The following is a 20,254-nucleotide window of genomic DNA, read 5'->3' on the forward strand; positions in this document are numbered from 1 at the left end:
GTTTGTTCTTGGTTTTTGTTTGTTGTGTTGGATTGTGTTGTGTTGTGTTTTTTCTTAAGGAACCCAAGACGAAAGCCAGGAAGACTGTGGCAGCCTCCTTTACTTCAGAAGGCACTGAGGCCAGCAAATCTCTCTGAGCTCTAAATTTGCATTGGGTCCACATTATGACTTCTCCCAAGCCTGTTAAAAAATAAAAAATAAAAAAAGCCCTCCCTATCATTTTCAGTTACAGAAAGAAAAAGCCCTAGACCCCAGCTAAGAGGATGCAGGTCTCAGGTCCTGGCTCCACATCTGCTTAGTTTGGGCTAAAACACTACGTAACTGTTTCATAGGAAAAGCAGCTGAGGTGATGCAGGGAGAACGGCCTGGTGCTAGCTCTCTGGACAGTGGCATGAGAGTTAAGCTATAGAAGGCCTCCTGATCAGAAGGTGGATGTGTCCCTTCATGAAAGGTATGTAAAGGTATAGGGCATGTGAAAGGGGGAAGCAGGAGGGAGAGCTACCAAGGAGTTAGATGATATCTCATGGGCAACCTTAGAGCCCCCCATTCTGGACCTGACAGCAGCATTTATTCTGGGGTAACACTGGGATCGCCTGAGCTAGCAGATCACGCCGTTGGCTTGGGCTTGTTTAATTTTATAGAAAGCTCTGGGCTCTAAGCCCAGATGCATAACAGTATGAATTATTCAGACAGCTTAGATGAGCTGTTATGATGCTGGCAGGGACTACTCTAGGGTGCGTAGGCTGTTGATGGAAGGAATCACAGAGGAGCTGGGGTGACTGTGACACAGCACGGTAGAGTTTTGCGTCCTCTGCTTAGGAAGGGTAGAGGGTTGCCACCATCATCATAAGATGACTGGGCTCATTCGTGAGTATCTGGGTTGAGATATACTGACAGGACAGACTTCAGACTGTTCAACTACAAGCAGCTTAGACATAGAAATGGCCCAGAGCTCACAGTGGGTTCCAGAAGTGTTATGAGGAAAACCACAATGGACCTGTCACATAGGTTCCAATGATAGCTCCTTACAGAGTGTCTGAGGTAGGATGTTCTCAGCACCGGATTCCCACATGGGCTTCTGCTACTGTAACTCATCCTGCCATCTTCTACACTGAAAAGATGGAAGGCAGCCCTGCATAATCTCCACACTTCTACCCTCAGTCTGCTCCATCCCAAAGACCAGACACTGTAAAGTTGAGGTGAAGATTAGGATCAGAAGGCCTGGTTAAAATTCCAGTTCTCTATGGACTTCTGAACTCATGACTTCAGATAAGCCCTGACCTTCTGAAAACCTGCTTCTTCCCTTTAAAGATGTGTATTATGGGGTCTGGGGAGATGGCTCAGTGTAAAGCCCTTGGTGCACAACTGTAGGACCAGTGTTCAGATCCCCAGCACCCAGATAAATGCCAGGTAGTCTTAGGAATCCTCCTACAATCCCAGCACACGGAGGTAAAAACAAGGGATTCCTAGGGCAAGCTAACTAGCTAGAGTAGCCAAGTGAGTGAGTTCTGTACTGAGAGAGCCTGCCTCCATGTACAAGATGGAGGGCAATCAAGGAAGACAGGCAACATCAACTCAAGCCTTCAAATGCATTTGCCTATATGTGTAGCTGCACAGACATGTGGACCTACACATATGCACACACATACACACCACATAATACACGTATACACACAAAGAATGTAGGAATTGTAACTCTTAACACATCTAAGGATGTCTGTCCATCAGATGGGACACCGAGTGGAAAAGTACAACAGTCTCCATGTCACTAATAAAAGAATAGAGACATAGGGAGTAGGACATGGGAGAAGACGGTGAGAAGGAAGACAGGAAAAAGGAGGAGTGGAAGGAAAAGGAGGGGAGGGGAGGGGAGGGGAGGGGAGGGGAGGGGAGGAGAGGGAGAGGAGAGGAGAGGAGAGGAGAGGAGAGGAGAGGAGAGGAGAGGAGAGGAGAGGAGAGGAGAGGGCCACACTGCTGGGGAAAAGTTCAGAATAGTCAGGGGTATATTGCCTTTAATGCTGCACAGCCTAGTTCAAATTCTATCAGTTCCCATGTCCCCACCTATGCAATAGGAGTGGGCTCTGACTTCTACACAGGGCTTTGAGTACATTTAAACAAGCTCTCAGAATATTATCATGCACATAGTAAATGCTATAGAAATGCTATATTGTTTTTTAACACTGATCCACTAAATCTATCATCATCATCATCATCATCATCATTATCACTACCACCACCATGGTCACCACATCACCATCACAGTAACCAGTTTCAGCTTTAGAAAACTCAGACTCTATGTCTCCCCAGCACTCACCAATGTTTCCCAGTCCTGACTTTCACCAGGCTCATACCCAGGAATAATTAATCATTCATTATGCAATGCACCAGGAGAAAGCAGAAATGATGATTGAGACAGATGAGTTGTTGAAGCAGGGATTTTGCTTTGTCAGGGAAAGCCTCTAAGTTTTAAGCTGTTAATTTTCTGAAATGCAGAAAACATGGGTAGGAAAATCTGGTTTCAGGCATGAGCTGGGCACAGTGCTCAAATACTGTGAGTCCTGGAGTTTTTGTGTGTACCAGACCACCGATGCTCATCTCAGTGGGTGTGTGTGGACCAAATACTATAACTATGTAAAAAGTACAAGTCTGAAGCCTCCACGGGAGGAACAACCAGAACAGCATAGGGTTTTGTTGATTTTGTCATTAATATTCATCAAGACTCACAGCTTAGAGAGGCTATGGTAGGGCGTGGCTCAAAGTGTCAGAACAGATATCTAAAACTTCCAGCCATGGCTGTTAAGTCCAGGCTACACTGGGAGCCTGGAGTTGTATGGGTGGCTGGGAAAAGAGTGGGGGAGGTCAGGAAATGGAGGAAGTAATGACTATATAAGGCAAACAGTTTACAGCAGCTGCCTGTGCAGATTGGAGTTTGACAAAATGAGAACTGCAGGCTTATTTTTCCACCAGCAAGACCAGACTGTAGTGGATTAGGGATGTGTCTTAAAATCCCACAGTTCACAAGGTAGGGATGATGGTCCCAGGGCCTGGCCAGCATTCTTACACAAGCAAACAGCAGGGCCTGGATGAAAACTGCCTGTGATTCTTGCCCAGGTCTTTTTCCCACTGGGCATGCTTGGAATCGACATTACCCAGGGTGAGTTCCAGACCTTTGAGGAGACTAACTAGCAGGAAGTTAAACACTACCTTTGGCTGAGATTCAAACTCACATCTGCCTTCTTCTGTTTTCATGAAAGAGGAACACAGGGGTTGGGGCAGGCAGGCAGGTAGAAGCATTGTCTACATGAGCAGCTCTAGTACACAGAAAGGAGGTTTGGAGCCAGCCAAGATTTACTACTTATTTTTTAAGAGAAAAACAAATTTTTAAGAGAAATCCAAAAGAAATTCAGATAAGTCTGTGTGAGTTTAATCACCAAACTGGAGTTGAGAGTTTGAAGAATATCCTTGTTCTACACAATATCATGTGACCTCTTCAAGTCAAACCCCTCCATCACAAAATCTGAGAGAAAGACAGCCCAAATACTCCCCTCCCCTTCCTTTGAACCAATGCCACCATATGCATTCAGGTAAAAGTTCAACTAGTGCCTCCTAAAGGGAGTAGTAGCCATGACATTCACCTTGGCTATGATGCGGCACAAAGGAGCCCCCTCCTGGGTCAGGCTGAACAGGTTCCCTGTGGTAGATTCTGTGATGTAGATATTGTCTGAGGTATCGATTTTTCTCACAAGTGTCTAAAAGGAAAGAAAAATCAACTGGTTAACTCATTTCCACCTAAGATCTGTTCTTGTTTCTCAGTGGAATACCAGTGGGTCCTTGCTTCTAACAGCTTCTGTGGGCTCTATAGTCCTGCCCTACCTACTTGTGGGAGCAATAAGACCCTAGCTGCAGGCGAGGTCTGAGCTCCATTGTAAAGATCAGAGATGAGGAATCACTTCAAACCAACAGTGCACGGAGATCAAATGAACTCTACTCTGGCTCCTGGAGGCCTCGGCAAATACCGGTTGTTTGTGCTATAAGTTCACAGTGACAACAGGAACCATGGTTGAAATAAACAAACATCGGTGTGACAGCAAAGGAGTGCCCACAGCTATGGCCAAAGAATTTGCTCATTTTGGATGGCTGTTAGATGGGGATGAACTCCAGTTGGTGATGATGGGTCAAGGGCTGAGACAAGCATGCTCCAGTAGCATGACCCTACCTTGGGGACATTTGCACTGGAATATAACCATAGCAAATAGTGACACCCGAATTCTACTGACAGGTAGGTAGCTCTAAGAGTAATGAATACTTATACTCACCAAAGATGAAACACTCTACTGTGTGTGAAGAGGATTGCACACAGGACCACAAAATTAAGGAAGAGCCAAAAAAGCCATTAACAAATAAAATATGAAGATGATTCATTCCTAGAAGAGTTTGGCTAATTTCTCGGGGAGAGAAGCCTTACAAATTGAAATCACTTCATAATCAACCATTAGCTTTGGCACATCTGACTTATTGATTATCACCTATTCTTACCTACTGAGGAATGCAGTTGTTCAAGTTTCCCCTGGAAACTGTGGATATGGAGACCTGACTTCCTGGGCCTCCTATGAGAAGACAAAATCTGCATAATGTGGGTGCAAATCTCAGGTATCCTTTCAGTGGTTCTGTTTGTACATATGCATGTGTGTGTACACGTGTGTATACCTGTATATATGTGTTTGTGCATGTGTGTATGCCTGTGTGTTTATCCAGATATGTGTGCAGGCATGTGTGTATGTGTTTGTACAAGCATGTATAGAAACAGTCTCATGTAAGTCAGGCTGCCCTTGTCTACAATCCTCCTGCCTCTGTCTCTGAGTAGTAATTTGTAGACATGTGCTGCAATACCTACACTATTTATTTAAATATTAAAATGGCTATGTTTTTAAATAATTCTAGTGTTGCAGAAAGGACTCTGAAGGAAGATTCAGGCTCTACTCTCAGCTCGACTTTAGCTCTCTTTGCTAATCAAGAATGCATTTGGCTCAGAGCAGATTCTGAAACTAAAATGCCTGAGTTCCATCCAATCCTGGCTCTGCCACTTGTGGTGCTGTGCCCTGGAGCAGATGATTTCTGGCTTTTCTGGCCTTTCTTTGCCTCGGTTTCCCTGTCTATACAGTGTTGGAATAAACAGCATCTGTCTCTCATGGTGAAGATGCTTTTATCCCAACCTTGTCAATATGCACAGAGAAAACATCTGGAGGAACTACCATAGTGAAGTAAAAACATCATTAGTGGTCATCATTTTGTAGGCTTGAGAAAATGAGATAAACTTCTTAGGACTTGGTTTTATCCCTTATAAGATGATTCAAACTAAGAGATTTGGTTCTTTCTCTCTTTTTTTCTTCTTCACACCCAGCATGTTAATCCTCTGCATAGAATAGCCTTAGATTAAGTGCGTATTTAAGCGAACTACATTAAAAATAGAAATTTTTATTCTCTAAGATTTGGTAGGTATCTCCTACAAGGAAGTCAACAGAAGCTAGAATTGTTAGCTAGCATTTGTCGGCATGGACCTCTGTAATGGGCATGCAGGTTATGCTCCTTCCCTACTGTTTCCATGAGCAGCTACATGGAATACACACTTAAATGGAGATGTAGATTTCATATGTTGGGGTCCTGTACCTAAATGATAATTACCTAATGTTCCTGATGAATGTTTGCACTTGAAGCAAATTAGCATTAAATTAAACAATTCAAGCCCAATGTCTTCTGCAATCAACTGCTAATATTAGACCATTTAAGTCTGAGAATAATTTTATGTTAATGTCTATACACATATATACAGCAAGTACACCCCAGATTTATCTCAAGTACAAAGAAAGGTTGTAGGCATACTTTCCTACCAACATAAATTTGGAAAAACAGATCAAAAACTGTGGAACCCAGGAAGCTCTGAACAATGGCAGTCTTTAATTCAGCTCTCAATTCACTAACTGACCAAGGTCAAGCACAAGTGGTCCTTAGGAGCCGACTTTGGCCCCAGTGTGATGGCCAACCCTTGTGGCTAGCCTTATTGGGTTTTACATCACCATGGAAACACACTGTGGGTACATCTAGGAGAGTCTTTCTAGAAAGGTTTAACTGAAGAGGGAAGGCCCATCCTGAAAGTAGATGATACCATGCCGTGAGCCAGGGTCCCAAAATGAATAAATAGAAGTGAGCTGTGTACCAGCATTGATCTCTGCTTCCTGACTGAGGACACAATATGACCTTATGTTCCTGCTGCAGTGCCTTCCCTATCATGATGGACAACAACCCTCTGTCAACAGTAAGCCAAAACAACCCTCCCGCCCCTTTAAAGTTGCTTTTGTCAGATACTTTGTCACAGCCACAAAAAAAAGTGACAGATACTCCCTAAGACTCTGCATTTCTACTCTGGAGGTCAATAGTCCCATTATTAATGTGCACATGACTTCCCTTAAACCAGAAAAACTAGAAGGCAAAGCAAGTATGTTATCCAGTCCTATCAACAGCACTCACTGACTCCTGGTTTGCATCAGCCTCTATCAATCAGTGAAGTCACCAGAACTCTACAAGAGGCAGAGAACTGACCCCAAGCCCTCTGCTGGTACCAGGATCTTCCATTGTGTTCCTGCTGAAACCATGGTTCCCCTGCATGAGTTCTGGGTGCAGCCAAGCTTAGCATGTCTGTGGTGTGGAGGTCTCCCCCCAACTGATGCTGCCTTCTCTTTTTCATCCCCTAAGTCTTTCCTGCTACTAAGATCCTTCTCTTTGTCAGACGTGAACACAGCTTTCCTGAGCATCATCAGATTCCTCTCTTTATCCTCAGGAAAGGCCTGCCTATCTTAGTAACTGATACATACTAACACATTTCTAAAAGTCAATTTTTGGAGGGATTGTTTGACCTCATTTTTGTTTTTTAGGAAATCATGGAGATATTGGAGACATTCCAAAAAAAAAGACACTTCATTCAAAATCATAAGAAAAGTGGTCAAAGATTATAGACAAAATAAAACAAGATAGGCTCAGCAGGGTGAGTGACAAATACTTTCTTAAAATACAGACCGCATAGACATGAAACAACAAAAATAACAATGCTTTAAGATCAGGAGAAAAGGGCACTGAGGAACAAGTATGTGTGAAGTCTCCCCACTCTAAATAAGACACTAGCAAGCACAGCATGTGTCTATTGCATCTCAAGCAAAAAGAACCACTGAAAGCTAGTGAAATCTGTCGGGAGAGAAACAGAACTGGCTATAATGTATTTCCAGGAAGAAAACAGGAAAAGATTATGAGACTTTTCCTGAAGCTTTAAATGGAAAGTGTGTAGTTGGATGAGATGAGCCAAGGAGTGTTACCAGGCTCCAGCAGACCTGACAGGACAAGGTGGAATAAAGATAGACCTTGATCTCTTCCTCCCAAAGAAGGTTGCACTCTGCAAGCTCTTCCCTTAAATCCTGATGCCTTGCTTGACCAGTAGAAGCCAGTGCCTGGAAGATGTGATATGCCAGGAATTCCAAGGCCAGGTCATAAGAAGCCTTGAGCCTTCCACCCAGGCTTCTTGAGATAGTCCTTTCTGAACCCCAGGGTGGCATGTAACAAGTTTGAGAACCCTGGAAAAGCTTTTGGAAGAATCAGTCTATAATCTCCACTGACAAGAGACTTATACATACACAGAACAGAAGCTACCTGGAGCTCATTAAACTATCTCCCAGCTACATAGCATCTTATTGAGAAAATGAGAAACATGAGGCTCACTCAGCTAAGCCCCACCCAGATCACTTAACCCTTATGATCATGAAAACTATCATTGGGTTTGTTTTTATGTTTTAACAAGTTTATAAAACATAGATAAATGCCACAAAGATCAACATGGATGCTACAAAGGGTAGATGGATAAATGTCTAGATCAAAGTTCTAGGAATTGCGATGAGGAATGGCTCGTCCTAGGGAACAGACTGGAGAAATCATGACTCAGCGTCAGGGGTGGAAGGATAGCACAGAAAGACTGGACACAATGAACAAAACCTGGAAAAGTATCAAGTAAAACCAGAGTTGCAGTAACTGTTTCTCAGGGGTGAAGTATCTCTTGACTGGCAATACTCCATTTTAGAAGGTAAGTGTAGATAAGATGTGAGAACCAGAGGCTTTTGGAAGACCCGAAAGTGGGTGATTTCATTTCTTTCAAGAAAAGAAGCTATCCCTAAGTCTAGGCAAAAATGTGAAACAAAGGAAAATACAACAATACACAAAAGAATGTGCCAGAAACCTACAGTATGTAAGAAAACCTGCCCAGATCCAAAGGCCATATAGATCCTGCATGAAAAGGAGAGTTTGGTGGAGTCTTTGGAAGTGTTCGTGTATCAGTGGAAGAGAGAGAAGCAGGGACCCAGATCACTACTACAACACAATGATGTAGCCCAAATAAATACTACTCAAGTCTGAACTGTCCAGAGGTATGGGAAAATGGTTCTGAGAGCAATGGCTGAATCCAGAGTAAGTCCTCATGGCCCAAAGGTGTCAGGGATATGCCCAAGAGTAGAAACCTGAAAGAAATCTTCCAGAGGCGGCAGGTGACCAAAGTCCAAAGCAATCTTCTAGTGGGAAGTAAGGACAGCAACATCCTGACATATACATTGTGTCTACAATTTTGCATATTTTTAATTTGACAGCTAAAATTTTCCAGCATAGTATTATATAATTTCCCATACATGATATGTATTGACACAAAAATAAAATCCCTGTATCACTCAGATGTAATCATTGTAATTTGAATATCAAAACATCTTAACATCACCATCCACTTAAAAATATGTGAAAAATATTTCTTTGACATTTTTATAACTTCTCATCATTAAATTTATATCCCCAGTGCACTTTCCTCTCAAAATTTTCTTTAATGTATTAAACTTAAGTTTTAAAGTGTGTGATTAATCACCTTTACAATACTTATCACTGATGTTTGACATTTTATTTTATATACCTTTACTATAAGGTTCTAAATGACACAAACAAAACCATGCTCTTTACCATCAGAATAATTAGTAAACATGGAAAAATTTAGTAACTACAAATCTTTCGTAAGCATATCTTGATAGAATAGGTATTTGAAATATATTATAGTATTATATTTAATCAATGGAGTTAGTCCAGCTGCTAGTAATTAATTTTATGATTTTAAATATTAAGTAGATATATTTATAGTATAAATATTTTGACAAAAAAGACTTTAACTGTTCTTTTAAATAGCGCACATCAAATCTGGAAAAAGTTTAAGAACCGAACCCACTGCATGCAGAATAATCTGCATCATTTAGGTCTTAGGCTCTTCCATGACACTCTTCTCTCCAGCCAGTGTCACAGACTAGGGATGAATATGAAAAGTGGCTGAAGGGGATGTACTTAAGTATGTACTTAAAACAGCCATTTTATTTTTTTAACTGATGAAGGGAGAGATTTTATTCCATATACTTTTGCATACATATTTGCATTTTTAACAACAGATATGTATTGATAGGCTATATAAATTCATTTTTAGAAGGCCTAATGGGTTTCAATCAAAACAAACTTTCTATCATTGTTTGCAAATTAATCAAGATCTATTATTTAAAGTACTAAAGTCTTGTCTAATAATTTCTAATTTTCCTGTTCTGCCTGCCCTGTTCACTGTCTACCTTCCTCATAATTCCAGTTTGGCATATTAGTAAGACGTGGATAATGTCCTTCGTATCCAAACCTACAAATGAGTATGCATGACAGATAGCAGTGGATACTTTGTGTTGCTAATTTCCTGCACTCACTAGAGAAGTTGTTTAAGGTTGTCCTTGGTTGTTCAACAGAAGAATCTGTAGTCTATAAATATGTAGGTCTGGGGGTGTAGCTCAGTTGTTAGAGTGCTTGCCTAGCACACATGAAGCTCTGGGTTTGATCCTCAGAACTGCATAATCCAAGCCTAGGTAGTCAGCTGAGAAATTCAAGGTTGTCCTTGGATACATAATTTGAGGCCAGCTTGGGCTGTAGCACACGCTGTCTCAAAGTAAAACCGAAACCCTAAAATACAGATACTTAGGTACCAACTATAAAGACTGTATCTGCAGTGTTGTGGGGGCGTAACTCATCAGTGTGTTGGTGCCAGAGGTTTGATAGAGAGTGTCTTCCTCTATTGCTGTCCACTTAGCTTGTGAAACAGGCCCTTCTTCTACTGAACATGGCACTCATAGACTGTGCGAGGCTGGCAAGCCAGCGAGCCTTAGGGAGCTGCTTGACGTCACTCCCAAGCACTGGAATTAGAGATTTCTACTAAGTCTCAAATATGGTTCTCATACGTGTGTAGCTTGCACTGACTGAACCATCTCCCCAGCCCAAGCCTATGTAGTTTTAGAAGAAGCATATATTCTTCAGAAATGCCTCCTCCCTAATTTTGATCAGTGATTATACACACACACACACACACACACACACACACACACACACACACATACACACACATATATATATATATATGTATATATAAAACATTACTGTGAATGTTATTATAGAATGTAAGAAGGCCACCAGCCAAGATGGCAGTGCACAGCTGCCACCTCTCGAAGGCATGAGGGCATCTAAAACAACCATTTTAAAGACTTGATATACCCTCACACTCTTCTTTTTCTTTTGATCCAAGAGCCATACACTATTCCAGAATAAAATAGAAAAGATAGAGATTCCCACAAGTCCCCCGCCCCCAATTATACATTCTACCATCTATCTGATTTCAGAAACACCCACACTGGAGAAAACAGACAATTTATAACGTACTTCTCAACACAAAAGTGTAAAATCCTTTGGAACTAATCATGGAGACTCAAGGGCTTTATTGTTCCTGGATAAAGACTTCTTCTTTACTTGATCCCCAACCCCAGGATTTTGGGGACAGGAGATCTGGAATGTGTGATAAGCATGTTTCCTCTAAGAAGTTACAAAAGTGCTAGAAAAACCCACATGCATTCCTGGGAGGGAAAAAATCAAAATTGAAGATCTACAAATAGATTTACTTAAAATGCTATGTGCTTACATGTCTCCTGGGACTCTGTCAGGAAACTGAGAAAAGCAGTGTGTCTAATGTGGTTCAGAGATCACCAGCTCAGGTCACCTGAAAGAGTCCTGCCCATGCAACCTGGGTGCTGGTAGCACATCACACACAGGGAGTAAAACATGAAGGGTAACAATGCAGGGTGCTGAAGAATGCACACCAAGCACATGCATGTAAAGTACTTGCAAAGTCCTGACTTTGCAGAAGGAGAAAAATATTCAAATATCCTTCTGTGAGCACAGGGACATTTTTCTCCCATATATGGTAAATACAGTAGCATAATTAATCTTCAGTGGCTCAATTTCCCTCAAAGGTATATGTTCACATGTGCTTGTAGCTATAGACAACTAAAATAAATACTCTGGCTGGCATCCTGTCCAGGCCACATGCAAGACTGTATTCTCTTTTTTCTCAGCTGTAATGTACTCTGGAAGCCCTAGGGAAGAAATCTAAAGACAAAATGATGGAGTCTGTGCCTTCGGGACTGAGAACTGACCTGTTTCCATCTTCTTGGTGTGCAAAGCAGTAGTGAGGTAACACTGGGTTTGAGGTACTAACTTTCTGAGCACTTCGGTTAAGTTTGGGATGAGCCTGTACCAGTCCATTTCCTGAAAGCTTCTCTCCATTACTGGGGAGACAGCCTTGACTGTAGCCATGAAGGAAAGCAGACTGCCTATCCTGGCTAATTTGGGTTTTCAACCAGACGAGCTCTAGAATCACCTAGGAGAGACATACCTGTGGGCATGCTTGTGGTTTCTAGAGTAAGTCAACTGAGCTAAGAAAACTCAACTGTGAGTGGCACCATTCTGCGGGCTGGGATCCCAGAGTAAATAAGGAGACTTGAGCTGGGCACTGGCATTTGTCTTCCTGCATTCTCACTGCAGATATGATATGACCTCACTCGCATCCCTGCTGCCCCGACTTGGACCCACCTGCAAATGTAAAGTCAAAACAAACTTCTTTCCTCAAATTGCTCCTATCAGAATTTTTGACAGCAATGAGTAGTAAATACACCGCTTGCAAACAAACTGGATGAAACCTCCCCCCACCCTGCCACTGAGAACTTATCATATGGACTCTCCCTCTCTCAAACCAATATGGTTTTAAGTCTTATTCAGACTTCAATATTTCTGTTCATCAAGCACTAGATTTTCTTGCCAACATTGACAGATGTGTTTTAATGTTTCATATTGCGGCATGAACCCTAAAGTGAACACCCTTGCTCCCCCATGTCATTGATAACACTGATTCATTAACTAATAAGAGTGCCTATCTCAGAGTACCTGCACCCGAGAGCCCCAATGTCCTTAGAGCCCCAAAGCACAGATGCAACCTTGAGACCCTCATTCCATTTGTTTTTGATTCTAAGGACAAGAAGATAGCCTTTGAGGACCCTCCTGTGGCTGAAGGTACGAATACAGGATCAGTTGCACTGGCACAGGAGTAGGCACAGGGACCAAGGGAGGACTTGTGGGAGAACCAGGCCCTATGCAAGATGGGATACACACAGGAAAGGGTGAGGAGAATCTCTGAGCTCATCGGAGAGACCAATTTTGGAGAAAATCAGACTTTTATTATTTATGGGAGGCTTTTATTTGGCAGTGGGAAAGAATGGTAAGTATGTGACACAGTATTCCTGAACTATAAATAACATGTAAATAGCTCTTATAATGAAAACCTTATGGAGCCTGCTGTATTGGGAGGTATCAAGAATAACAAAGTCAGGAGAGGGAAATAACGTAAATTTAACCCAGCCTGTCCACCTGCTCTTTACTTCTTCTTACTTTCATTCCTGGGAAAGTTTCACCTCACGCATCACACAGGGAGCAGAGAGGAGAGATGTTAAGGGCCTCCACACAGATTCTGTTGTGAACCAGTTTATGGTACATCTGTTGTCAGACTACAGGCTGCACCACACCCTCTTTCTGGAATCAAGTATGAGCCTGCCTAGAAGCAGAGGATGACCTTTCTATGGCTCCCTGCGGCCAGGACTTAAAAAATTGGCTTATCCCCTTGCTTGGCCAGCAGTTCAAGTTCTTCAAGATCAGCAGGACCCCTGAGTGCACTGTCAGTAACAGATCAGTGGAGAAGATTCGGGAAACTGAGACAGTGCTGAAAGACAACCCAGGCTCTGGCACCACCTAGCCCTGGGACTTTGGCCAAATCTCTCTCCTCTCTGAGCTCCAGTTCTCACATCTGGAAACTCCAGAGTTGGTTAGATGTTCTGGAAACTGACTTAATCTTGACAATCTCCACATAGATGCTGGCAAGGACAATGGTGGTCTGAAGAGGGGTCCTCTCAAGAAAGGCCACTTCGCATTTTCTCCCAGTCTTGTTGAATCACTCGGTGCCCCTCCCTCCAAGCTGATCCCACAGTGTCCTCTGTCTCCCAGCCCAAGCCCACACCGACCTGTACTTCCCGTGTGAGGGCCAGCTCCAGTAGCTGGCCAAAGTGCTGGCCCAGCATGCTCAGGGTCTCACTCACGCAGGCCTTCATTGACTTCAGAACATGCTCATTTTCTACCTGGAGACACCTGGGAGGAAGAACAGGGCAGTGGGTCACTAGAAGTGGTACTTGGTTGGACCACAACTGTGGCTAGGGCAAACCTGGCTTGCTCAAAGCAAGCTGTGTGTGTGGGAACAGACTAGAGGGAAGACACTGGTCCCAAGAGAATCAGGGATGGAATCTGCCAGCCTGGTTGTCCCCTGGCCTTTTGGTATATAGAAAAGTAAGTGCTGGACTCATCATATTGTCCTGTTATTGGAAAGTGCAATCACTAGAGAGTGGCAAAGTCAGTGGGTTCTCCCTGGGATAGTGGGCCATCAATAAGGTCAAGTAATCTGGTCTCAGTGGTGCCTGGGGTAGACGGGCAGTTACCTCTTTAGAGCAAGGTAGTGCTCTTTCTATAGAGCATGTAAGAATTGTTACCTTTGAATAACAAAGGCTCAAACAATAGCAATACCAATGGACACATTAACATGGAAAAGGTAAAGTTTGAGAATCGCATATCAGACAAAGACCCACAGGCAATGACTGACTATGAAAGAAAAGTTAGCCTTGCTTCTTATTGTTTGTTCAATCCAAAGTGGTCAGCTTTGAAACTATATACAAACACCACCAAAATAGAAAAAAGTAGATTCAGAAAGTTGTGTGTGTGTGTGTGTGTGTGTGTCATATGTATACATATATACACAGGTATGTATATACATAATAAAATGATCAAAAGAAAAAAGACTATTAGTTGACAGTGGGGGCATGAGAGGGCATTGAGGGAGAAAAGTGATATGGTTCTATTTTTATTAAACTTATTTTATAACAAGGAAAACAAAGAATTGCTGCCACAATATGAAACATAAAAAAACTGCTTCCAATTTTTTTTCTCACAGACAAGAAAAGCAGAAGGAATTAGTTGAAGTCCACCCCATGACCTGAGAATATTCTAACTCAGAAAGGAACCAGACTCTCTGGCTTCCCACCGATGCCAGACTCCAGGCGTGAGGCACGAAGGGTAAAGGACCCTGTCAACTCACACTCAAGACGTGTCAATAGGAGGCTGAGTGTGCATGTGTGCGTCTGAGTGCGAACTCCTGTATGTTTATGCTGTGGGAGAGTGGGGAGGGGCTGTGGGTGGATTTCTGGGGTCAGAGGAGTGTGTGTTTATGTGGCTGTGTGAGAGACAGTGGGTGTCGGTGGACAGCTCTGTCTCTGTGCATATGTGTGGATGTGTGAGCTCAGATTTCACCTTGCCTGGCTCTTGCCTTCAGACTAGTCCAAAGGAGTTCTCCAAACTGAAAAGAAACCTTTCCCCATTATCAGCTTACCTCAAATAACTTTCCTCCAACACCCAAGGCCCTCCCTAGCCTTTGATCATGGGGACAAAAACCTCATCGGTTTTTGGTTTTATTATGCAGCCCTTGATGGACTGGGACTCATTATGTATTAAACCATGCTGGACTTGTAGCAATCCTCCTGCCTCTGCCTTCTAAGTGCTGCAATTACAGACATGCATCACTATACTGATGTCAAGATAAACTTTTGAGGCTTTTGAAAATGCCCAGATAAAGGAACTCCAGCCTACCACCACCTAGCACAACCACTGACACCCAGAGAAGAGAGTAGTCCCTTCCAGAACCAGAAGGCTGGCTGGTGAAGCAGAGAGCACAGGGTGCGCTTACCTCTCCGTGACCGCAGAGAGCTCAGAACATTTCTCCATGAGCAGCTTCTCTGCCTGTGGTAAAAAAAATAAAATAAAAAAATAAAAAAATAAAAAAATAAAAAATCAGCATGATTCCATTGAGGACCAGCTGCTGCACTCGGCACTCTGGGTCGTGAAGGTGGAGGGGAAACAGAAATGAGAGCACATGGGTAGCCAAGGGTGTCAAGGTCAACAGCCCTGAGAGATTAAGAAAACCTGGCATGCAATTAGTTATACGGTGGGATCTGGGAAGCCTCTGGGAGGAAGAGCTATTTAAGCTGCGTTTAAAGAATGATTAGACACTGCCTGCACAATGAAGGAAGGAAAAGTTTAATATGAAAGATGAAAAAAGAAAGAGAGAAACAAATCACAGTGAGGAGGGTAAAGTTGAGTGGTTCACTTTTGACTTTGGGAGATTCTACTGCACGTTGGAATCAGGAAACCTTCCTTTCCTCACTCTCTGCTTAACTTGGGACAAATACCTCAGCGTCAAGGCTCTATCTCCTCAGCCATGATACTGTAACACTAATCTGTTCAGACAACTGCTTGACATGTTTTGCATGTTATTTATTACACAGCCACCCTCCCAGAATAAATGCTGCTCTACTCACCCATAAGCTCTGAGACATAGAGGTAACTTGCCAAAATCACACAGTGTAGACTAACAAGTGAAGCCATTCAGTCTGAACTCAGGTTTTTTTTAAAAATACACTTAACCACTGTCAGGCTGCTTACAGTGGGTATACGGGTTAAATGAGATATTTATTAAAATTGTAACAGCCATCACAATGCCTTGCACAAGTATATATTCATTAAATGTCCTCACCATCCTTCTCTACTTTGTTACAAGACAAGGGAGGCCACTGGCCAGAAAGGGTCAGACTCCAGAAGTCAGGAAGGCATTCCCACACCCAGCACCGACTAGCTCTATGCCAGCATGGCTGACCTGGCCCATTTCCTGTGAGACTGTCCTGCTGATGGTGCTGTATTCGCTGACCATGGAGCGTGCATGGCACGTCAGACGCACACTCATGCTGTGCACACGTGCCCAGCGGTCCTGGGCCAACTTCTGCCCGATCCTCCGAAGCTCTGTGCTGATGACCCAGCCCCGCTTCAGGAGCAGCTGTAGAGGATCTCCTGGGCCAGGACCACCTGCTAGGATAAGGTCACCTTGCGTGTCTTCCTCCAGGCTGATGGGCTTTGCCTGCAAGACGCACATGCACTCACACTCGGTCATGAGCTTCAGGTCCTCCATCCAGCGCTGAACTGAGTCCACCTGCATGAAGTGTAGCCTGCAACCAGGGAACAGTGGCAGGGTGATTGCCAACACCCCACCTTTTCCTGACACTTCCCATCCCAGGTCACCAATGTCACCAGTTTAAGCTAAGCAGTATCTTTCCAATTCTCTCCATTATTTCTCGTGATCACCACCCAACAGCTAATAAGATAGGGGCACGATGAGGGCAGGTGACCAGACCAATGAATGGCAGGCCATGACTCCTGACAGATGGTATCAAATAAAAGTGGCATAAAGTGAGCCGTAGCAGAACTACATGGGCATATTGAGTGCATTTTCTTTAAATAATACCTTCCAGAAAGTTGGTAGTGGTGAAAACAGTTTCCCAAAGAAGCAAGAAAACAATATGCAGAGCATAAACAAGAAGACAATGACATACAAAGGATAATCTAGAGAAAATGTCCAAAGGAAAGGTAGAAAGCCTAAGGGTTCTTTGGGGGTGTTGGAATTAAAGCCTTTCCCTCCTGTCTCTTGACTTCCATCTAACTTCCAGTTTGTCTAAAGTGAGAATGTAAGCTTATAATGAACCAGATTAACTCCATTTATTCAGTAATTTCAGACATTAATGAGACATGGAACACATTATGAGTGCAATGTATTTAGTGTCATGGATGTGCTGGTACTGTGCGGAAGCAGACACTGGGTTTCCACTTACAAGGAACTTCTGGGGATCTTGAAGAAGATGTGTGAGGAGTGAGAAGATGCAGGAGCCCTCACCACCATCTTCCAGCATGACCGGACAGTAGATTACAACCTTAACCCACAGTGTGTGAGCTATGGAGAAGCCCGGCCCGGGGATTCATTGCTCACTGCTCTGGTGTGAATGCAAATGTGACTATCCCCTTCATGCTCTGGTGTGAATGCAAATGTGACTATCCCCTTCATGCTCTGGTGTGAATGCAAATGTGACTATCCCCTTCATGCCACTGCTTCGAGGCCGACCCAATGAACTGAATCTTCTCAAACCACGAGCCAAGATAAACTCTTCCATATGTTACTTTTCTCAGGTATTTGGTCACAGCAAATTATTTTGATGTACTTAATACACCTCCCAGGCAGAAAGACAAAGCTTTGGCACTAAGCTGTATTAATCCAATGCCCTCTCTGTGCTGCCAAACTAAGCATAGAGTCATAGCAAGCAGAGTTGTTGCCTGCACAAGATGCTGAGGATGGAACCTTGGCTCTTGAGGACTCCAGGACCACTAGGGTCCAAGCGTCATTTCTGATCCCTGTTTGCTACAGAACTCCATCTGAAACACATGAGAGTCTCTAAGCAGATTTTAATCAGCACCCTCCCAGAGAGTGAAGGCCCTCTGGGGATTGAGAGCAGGATGGAACTGACCTTGCAGACAAAGATAAGGAAATGCACTCTCAGAGGAGTTGGCTGTGGAACAGGGTACTCTGCACAAGGAGGCAGAGGAAGTATGCTTGAGACAGACCAGTCAAAGGGACAATGAGTCAGTCCCTCAGATTAGATTTGTGCATTTGGAAGAGCAGGAAAGGAGAGGAGGCAGAAAGAACAGACACCACATCTTTAGGGTAGGATCCAGACATTCACACTGAAAGCCCTGGCACACTGTTGAAGGGTGACTGGACATCACAGAGGGCTGGAGACTAGAGGAGACAAAAGAGGTAAATCACAGCATTTAGAGTCACATGCCAGGGCCCTCTTTCTGTATAGTCCTTGATAATGAGCATGAGCAAGAGCACTGGATTTTCTGAGTGGAGACACACTTGCCCTGGCCAGTCAGGGTGTGTTAGCCATCTCTGTGTGACTGGCTGGAGGTGATTTATAAGGAGGCAAGAACTGGCTCTGTTGATGGGGTCAGAGCTTTCAGCCCATGGTTACTTTGTTGCTCGAGGACTGTGGTGAGGCATAAAAGCTTCTTTCAAGGCCCAGGCCCCCAGCAATCTCACTTGCTTTCCCTAAGGCCCTATCTCTCCTTCCTCTTCTCAGCAGCAGCACCAGCAGCTGGAAGCAAAGTGTTCAACAAAGGAACCTTTGGAGACCATCTAGGAACCAAATCATAACAAGTGTCGGGACCGCCATGCAGCCTGCAAGGGGGAGCCAGGGAACTAGAGCCATGAATGCCCCAAGCTGACACCCATCATGGAAAGCCCATTCCCAGTGCTCAAGCACTGGTCAAACTCCTCATCTCCGACACACACAGAAGGCTCACTCAGTCCTTGCCATTTAAAAGTCTATGGTAAGGATGAGAAGGACAGATTTTAGAAGCAGTATAAATTAAAGTCTCAATCAATTCCTCAGTCTCATGGCAAAAACAGATTGACAAAACTATTGATTTCTCTGGCACGTGCGTGTTGGTGCCTATATATGTCTGTCTGTGGTTATGAATTCTTCTAGGTGTTTATATTACTAGATGCTCTCCTGTGTGTGTCTGTGTGTAGGTCTATCTCCCAACCTGCGCAGTGCTGAGGTGTGTGTGTGTGTGTGTGTGCCTTTATCAGTCTCCAGTCTCATGTCATATACACTTGATTAAAAATAAAGGTGGCAGAACTTGAGTGTGGGCTCAGTGACTCAGTTCCAAAGAAAAGACTAGAAAAGGAAAGAGACAAGTAACTCTGTGGTGAAGACTGACACTATATGGCCTGGTGATCAAGGTCAGCATCACAAATGGTAGATCATGTTGATAGCATGTATCCGGTATGTTAAGTGGGGCACATCAGCACTATAGTATTCGTTCTTAAAAATACATAATTTTAATCTCATGGTGAAAAAGCATCAGATAAATCCTAATTATGGGTTTGTGCTGCCTAGTTTTATGTCAACTTGACACAGCTAAAGTGCTTTTAGAACAGGGACACTCAGTTGAGAAAAAAAAACTCCCATCATATAGGAATTTGGGGGAAACTGTGGTTCATTTTCTTGATTGCAGAAGTGAGAGAGATCAGCCTTTTGTGGGTGGTATCACTTCAGGATAAGTGGTCCAGAGCATGAAAAACAAAACAAAACAAAAACAAAAGTAACATCTGAACAAGCCATGAGGAACAAGCCAGTAAGCAACCCTCCTCTACGACCTCTGCTTCAGCTCCTGCCTTCTGATTCCTGTGTCAAGTTACCGCCCTAACTACCTTTAATAACACAATATTAAAGTATGAGCTGAAAGAAACCATTTTCTCCCCTAGTTGCTTTTGGCGGTGGTATTTTGTCACAGCAAAAGAAACCCTAGCTAAGATGGGAATCACACTACAAAACAATATGGCTCTGCCCCCTTAAAACTGTCAAAGTCATTGAAACAAGAAAGATGGGAGCAAACATCATAGGCCAGAGGAGACTTAGGAGAGGTGCTGAATATGTAGAAGATGATGTCCTGGGAGAAATCCTGAAACAGAACAGTGACATGTGTGGGCAAACTGGGGAACTCTAGATGTCATCTGAAGTTCAGTTAAATAGCAATGAATCTATGACGGTTCCTTAATGTGACAAATAAAACTTAGGATGATCAGGGAACCTGGGCACAAAGCCAGAAGAAGCCCATCCTACTATCTCTGCAACTTTCTATACATCTAAAGCTGTCTTCTTATGGGCAATGTTGTTTTTAAAACAATGGCGTTTCTCCCAGAATGAAGTTCATTCCCTTGCTTCTTCCTCACTCAAAAGCCTGAGCTGTGCTGGTTATCCCACCATATGTAATGAGTCCCTCTGGAGGAAGGCTGTGG

At 43.4% G+C, this 20,254-nt stretch overlaps 1 protein-coding gene across 1 annotated transcript in view; it reads right to left on the reverse strand.

Moving 5' to 3' along the window:
- Insc (INSC spindle orientation adaptor protein) overlaps positions 1-20,254 on the reverse strand; it is a 109,705-nt gene that overhangs the window by 40,611 nt on the left and 48,840 nt on the right. Inside the window, exons 3-5 of the mRNA XM_052200843.1 lie at positions 16,223-16,568; positions 15,257-15,309; positions 13,491-13,614 (exon numbers count right to left, since the gene is read on the reverse strand). Coding sequence (XP_052056803.1) covers positions 13,491-13,614; positions 15,257-15,309; positions 16,223-16,568 — 523 coding nt within the window. The remainder of the gene's footprint in view (positions 1-13,490; positions 13,615-15,256; positions 15,310-16,222; positions 16,569-20,254) is intronic.

This window comes from Apodemus sylvaticus, chromosome 1 (assembly GCF_947179515.1).
Source record: "Apodemus sylvaticus chromosome 1, mApoSyl1.1, whole genome shotgun sequence".
Classification (NCBI taxonomy): Eukaryota; Metazoa; Chordata; class Mammalia; order Rodentia; family Muridae; genus Apodemus; species Apodemus sylvaticus.